This window comes from Notothenia coriiceps, unplaced genomic scaffold (genome assembly GCF_000735185.1).
Source record: "Notothenia coriiceps isolate Sejong01 unplaced genomic scaffold, NC01 NC01_scaffold00022989, whole genome shotgun sequence".
NCBI lineage: Eukaryota > Metazoa > Chordata > Actinopteri > Perciformes > Nototheniidae > Notothenia > Notothenia coriiceps.
In genome coordinates, this window is record NW_011355690.1 from 36,299 (window position 1) to 42,779 (window position 6,481).

At 46.1% G+C, this 6,481-nt stretch overlaps 1 protein-coding gene across 1 annotated transcript in view; it reads left to right on the plus strand.

The window, feature by feature from the left end:
• Positions 1-6,417, plus strand: part of LOC104954200 (protein spire homolog 1-like) — a gene marked incomplete at its 5' end in the record, with an annotated part of 34,921 nt that extends 28,504 nt beyond the window's left edge. Inside the window, one exon of the mRNA XM_010781276.1 lies at positions 6,174-6,417. Coding sequence (XP_010779578.1) covers positions 6,174-6,417 — 244 coding nt within the window. The remainder of the gene's footprint in view (positions 1-6,173) is intronic.
• Between the last annotated feature and the right edge of the window lie 64 nt (positions 6,418-6,481).

The following is a 6,481-nucleotide window of genomic DNA, read 5'->3' on the forward strand; positions in this document are numbered from 1 at the left end:
CTCGCACCCGTCGTCTGCCTGCACTGGAGTGAGGAGGGCACCTGACCCTTGTCCACCGCCGCCATCTGGTATTGTGTCACCCCTGTCCGGGCACCGTCTCATCCCTCCTACAACACACGTATGAGTTGGGTCCACTCCACGAACGAGTTCTCCCTACCTAGACCTGGTCCGTCGCGTCCGTCCAGAGGTCAAAACTAAATCCGCGGAGACAGACCGGCAATCTGAGGCCTACTATAGGTCTTGCTCTCTGACTGGCACCGTGGCTACTCCGGACGTCTTGAGGAAGGTCTTCGCACTGTGTTTGACCCCGGGCCAGCCTCTGTTATAGGAATTCCCTTTGGTACTTCGGCCTTTGGTAGAGACGTAGTACTGGAGGCGGCAACAGGAATCCGACTCCCGTAGAACCCGTCTCGTTACTTTACGGTAGAACCTTTTTGACAGGTGATGGCAGTCTTGACCAACCAAAATGGAGATTCTGCCTCCCCGTCCGGTCACTGCTTCAGGGGTACCCTCTAGAAGACTTGGTCCCCGGACAACCCTTATCCCTGCACCAACATTATCGGGATAAAGCGCTGGACCTTCTTCAGAACAAAGCTCGCGTCTAGTCCCGTGCGGAGGTGTAGGGGCCTGGAGGGTAGGAGAGCTACGGTACCTCAGGTTGGTCCTGCACAAATATTTTACTATCAAGAGAACTGAGGTCCACTCGTCCACGTCCGTCGCTCCACTCGGTTCACTAGTGACCACCAGGGCGAGCCGGAGCACTTCTGCCCGGCGGCCTTCTAGGTCTCGGAACCGAGCATAATGGAGGAAGGACAGCATGACCTCAGCGCGCGCTGATGGTGGCCCAAAATTACCCACTACCCAAGGCCGGAACTGACCGCCGCCCGCCGTCTCACAGTCCGAACTGTAAGCACTCTGGTCGGACATCCTTCTTGTCTGCAGTTTGTCAATTTGTTTGTTCCAGCGATCGGACCGTCCTAGATGTCAGAAACCGAAAGAATATATGGAGCCCAACCACTAGCCCACCGGTCTGTGTTTCCTACGAGCCGAGGGTAGGTTTGTTACGGAGGTGAGAAGGTTGGATTGAAGTGCCGGTCGTGAGTGCCAAGGGTGCAGTTAGTTAAAGAGAGACGGCCCCGCTCTCGAAGGGACCTGGTCCTTTCGTGTCCCCACTGCTCAAACCAACAGGAGAGACAACAACGACCCTCTCCTGGCGAGGGTGGGGGAGCAAACCTGCCGTAGGTGAAGGTGGTGCTTGACCGCTCACCTAGGCCGTACCATTGAGCATACCCCCGTCACCACTTTGGTAGAAAAAAGCTCCCCCGCTCCCTTTTCGGGAGGAAGTCGGGACTCTATAGAGGTCTTCCGTGGACTCGCCCTGCACTCCTGACTTTCTCTCGACGTTAATCGCGCACTTACGAGGGCGTGTTTGCAGACATGTTTTTTAATCGTTCGGATTTTTGAACACAGGAAAGAACGCTCTCAGTCCGCCATCGCGGTTGTCCCGATGACGCGATTGAAGAGACCAGGTAGGATTGGACTGACCCCTTTACTACTTCGGTATTTTTCACTGACAAAGATGTACTTTAAGTGTGAAAAAGTCGAAACTGTTTGTTGAAGTAAAACCTACGTCGAGACAATCTGGTCCGCCTGTACAACAATAACTCCCACACTCTCTCTATGTTTTCTCTAGTTTCTTACAGCAGGTCTATTTGTTTTTGCTTTGCAAGTCTTTGAGGGAGTGTGCAGCACTAGTATCGGACCTTCTGACGTTCTCGCATAATGTTACGGTTTGCCGTACTGGTCCATAAGTATTCAAGGACTTCCCAACTAATTTGGGCAGAGCGTAAGTAAGCGGGAGGACTAGGACTGGTTACTATCCGCAATGCGTCCAGATTTGAACCACTTTGGATCGAAGACTGCCGACGAGCTTCGCCTGCTCTTACTCTTCCCTCCCCCATGGCCAAAATTGCATTACAGTTAACTCTCCACTCATCAGCTCATGTCCCGGATTCCTTGGGGTAGGGAAAAACGGGTGGCTTTATTTTGGGACGTGGCGGACCCCTACTCACATTAACTAGCCATCACTCCATAGGCAGCACAACAACTCCCTCGTAGTTAATCAGAAGTAACAGAACAGAAAGAGTACCAGTGACTTAACGTATTTCAGCTGGGTGACATCTTACCCTCTGGGCCGTAGTTTCAGTTATCGTGTCAGTATCCTCAGACCACTCCTCCTTCTTCGGTCTCGGGAAACCTGAATGAGTTTCGAAGTTGATTCCATCACCATCGTCCTTCCTTGACTTTTCATGTTATGCCTTCTATATAGAAAACCCTGACATAGACGGATTTTGTGACGGGTCACAATGTGAGGACAGTTTAGAGACCGAATGGACGAATTTGTCACTAGTTACGTTAAGAAGAGGGGTGGGAGGTGGGGAGGGTCTAACGGTAGATACACTCCCAATACTTCAAAGTTGGTCCCTTTGGGGTTTACGTCACCTACAAACCGACTCAATTTATTCACTTTTCTGTAACAGAGACCACCATAGTAGAAGAAGGTAGAATGAAGTTTCCAGACGCAAAGGCCACGCAGTGAAATTATTTTGTCGCGGCCGGGTACGCGTCTCTGGTAGGCGTTGTCGGCGCGTGTGGGCTGCGGCTAGGAAGATACTCTGCAGGAATTCACAACTGGTTAAAAGAGCAGCAGACCGAAAACGCCGACCAGCCCCTGTATACCAGCCAGGCCAAAAAGTCTGGCTCTCTACACGAGACCTTCCCCTCCACGTACTCTCCCGAAAACTGGCTCCCCGGTTTGTGGGTCCTTTTCCCATCACCAAGGTCATAAACCCAGTCTCAGTGAGACTACGGCTTCCCAGGGCCATGAAGGTACATCCCACCTTCCATGTAGGGAAATTAAAACCGTTGAAGGAGAGCGCTATGGTTCCCACCGTCAAACCCCCCCCGCCCCCCCGGATGATCGATGGAGGTCCGGTTTACACGGTCAAGTCACTATTGGCTAGTCGGAAAAGGGGTAGAGGGCGACAGTTACTGGTTGACTGGAAGGGTTATGGTCCTGAGGAGCGGCAATGGATTCCTTCCCGCTTCATCGTAGACAAAAACCTCATTGAGGATTTTGACCGCCTCAACTCAGAGGAGCCTGGGCCGTCAGGAGCCGTCCCTAGAAGGAGGGGTACTGTCATGTCCAAGAAACTTATAGTGAAAGTTTATTCTTTATGTTAGAATTGTCATGTCCCTTTGTCTTGTGCTTTATGTCTATGCCCTTAATTATTTCTTGCTCTCATTTCAGGCCTCCACGCTCCCCGCCCCTTTCTGTCTCCTGCGTCCTTGATTATTTTCCCCGCCCTGATTGTTTCAAACTGTGTCCCCTTTACTTACCTGTGTATATATTGTGTTAGCTCCCTCCTGTTAATTGTCAGTTCGTTGTCTCTCGAAGACCTACGTATCGGCTTACCTCACGGACCTTTCACGGACCTTTCACGGACCTATGCTATAGTATAGATCACGATTCTAGTTTTCCTCGAAAGAGTGTTTTGTTTTCCTTATTTTATTACTGTGCAAAATTCCAGTAAAGTCTTTATTTTGAAACGCTATCTGAGTCTGAGTTTTGAGTCGTGCAATTGAGTTCATGCCTCAGTGTTCACCCCTTGACAAAAACGGAAGTTTGTTCCAATACGAAGATTGTGACTATCTGAAAAGTGTCCTTAAAACGAGCCTCCTCGCAATTATATGCACATTATTTATTCAGCCGTTTGCTGTTTAATATGACGGGAAATATATCATTCAAAAGAAAGAAAGAAGCTTATTAAACTAGACGAACGCGCAACACAGGCGATGACGTCACGTTTGCGCGTCCCGCGAACAGGGCTTCAGTCTACGGCAGGGCTTCAATCTACGGCATAACACCGGCCGTCAGAACGGACAATCAAGGAGATCTGAAACTCCTCATCTCTCTATCTCTGGCTCCTTCCAGCTCCTTCGGCACAATTAGAAGCACTCAGCACTGGGTATGATCTTACTGTACACGTATACTCAGATTTGGACCTCGGTTGTGGACGGTGTGGTGTTTGTCGCTGTTTTCTGATCGTCGTGAATAGCTCTTTCAGACAAGAGCATACAGTTGTTGTTTTTTACCATATCATAGATGATCTTTTAATCTCTGGCCACAGACTTTTGAATTACTTCATTACCCGGGTGGTCCAGCCCAACTCACATTAAAACCTTCAAGCACAAGACTGAAGACGGACTGTTGGCCCTGCAGAGAGACTTTAATGTAACTGAGAGTGACTCTACGGAATAACAAACTGTACATTTTCTATGGGTTTATTTTTTTTTACATGTGTGTATACGGTAAATGATTGTTCGATGAAGTCCCTGTTTTATTTTGCTGATGATGATCAATGAAACTCCTCCCACTTTCCTCGTTGCAAAGCATATTTAAAAGCATGCTTTCAGAAAAAAAGCAACCCGTTCTTTGCATCACAATTAAAACAAATAACGGGTTTTCCTTCAAATGTAGTGCCAAATGATAACAGCTTTCTTATCCATGTCACCCCAAACTAAAATATGTGCTGTTGTCTTACAAGATGAGACAAACTGGGCCCCTGGAAATCTGTTTTTAAATCTCAGTTTCTCAGATGGAAAAACCAAAACTAGATGCTAATAATGAAACTAATGCTAAGCTAATCAGATTTAATCACATAAGACTTGCACTTTCATAAAGGAATAATTCTAAAAAGAAAGGTGAAGCTGCAGATATGTTGTTTCTCCTTCATGTGTGTTTGTCTGTCTCCATTAGTTATATCTGGGTCACGCTCAAAAACATTTCCCATGATGCAACACTTTTATTAAAACGTTTGTGTCTGGTAAATAACCACATCTTCCACACTCCACAGCCCCAGTTGGGGAGATCCCAAAAGAGCAGACGTAAATTAACAGATACATATGTTGTTGTAATAGTCAACCCTATTTCTACTAGTAGAGAAGCAGATTACAAATGTTTTTAGGGCCATTAAAGCACATTTAACCTACTGTCCATTCATATGCAACTAACTACAATCACTAAGAGTAAAACAGGTATAGCAACATTTTTACCTTCTGTACCATGTGTCAGTTTTTTCAGTTGTGCCATGTCTTGATTTACATATGCATTTTTAAATGTATCTTTGCGTTGATAAATATATATTATATATTAAATTGTTTACTTTTCTTTACATTAAGTATTTGTATTGTGTACGGATTAGTCATAATTAACACCTCATGTTTTTTGTACAGATGCACAGTTCACTGTACAGGCTTCAGGAAAAAACCAACATACTGTAAGTCTCAATATGATGCCTTTAGGATTTCCCTCCCTCATTCAGAGATCATTACTGGCCTGGGTGTCTATTTTGTTCTTTATAACACTCCTCATTAATATATGTCTGCCTTAATAACTGCCTTTTTTTTTACTATCACACTCACATATTGAACAGTCATCTACTGTACCTGTACATACTTCGTTTCTAAAGGTGTGTTTGTAGGTCAGGTGTGTTGCCTGGATGGTGTCATGGCGGTGAGACTGTTGTAGATCTGTCTCTCTGAGAGGGGAACTCTCCCAGTGCAGTAGGGTGTTCAGGGCAGAGTCCACAGTGTGACTGCATTATGCATGTACTACGGTGTAGCTTGTACCCTCAGTCTGTATTACCTTTAAAATGTACCTCCCTGCAAAGAGTGCAACAAATTATGACTACAACAATAAACTGTAATGCAATACCTGATCATGAATCTTCTTTGTTCTGGATTAAAACCGATTTAAACACACCAGTATGAAAAAACATAGGTATTTATTTGTTTTTTATCATAATTTCATAAAATGCTGGGGCATATATTGTATTACCTAATCTTTATTCAAAAAGTGTTGATTTATCCAAATGCTGATAAAAAGAAAAGGAAAAACGACAAAACCCAAACAATGAATCAATTCACATGACTAGTGACCACTACATGTTAGTGAGAAAATACCCTTTTTGTAATTAGGATTAAGTCACCCTGACACACAGATTGTGTTACCCATGTATTACATGTTTAGTTTCAACAATAAGTCAAAGTAAGTAAAAAAACAATATCTCTCTGATCCTGTTTATGCCTTCCTGTCCTCCTGTCCCATGTAGGTTATCCAAGCACGGCTCTTTAAAGTCTCACGAGGAACTGGAGCTGCCCTCAAAGCTGACGGAGGACTGGGCCACCATGGAGGTGTGTGTGGACTGCATCAAGTTCATCACTGACATTATCGCCTCCAGCAAGCACAGCCTGTCCCTGGCCACCAAGAGAGCGCGCCTAAAACGCAAGACCCAGTCCTTCTACATGTCCTCCCCTAAAGGACGGGAGGAGTACCGGTGTTATGCCGCAGATTGAAGCCAATTGCCGTAGATTGAAGCCCTGTTCGCGGGGACGCGCAAAGGTGACGTCATCGCCTGTA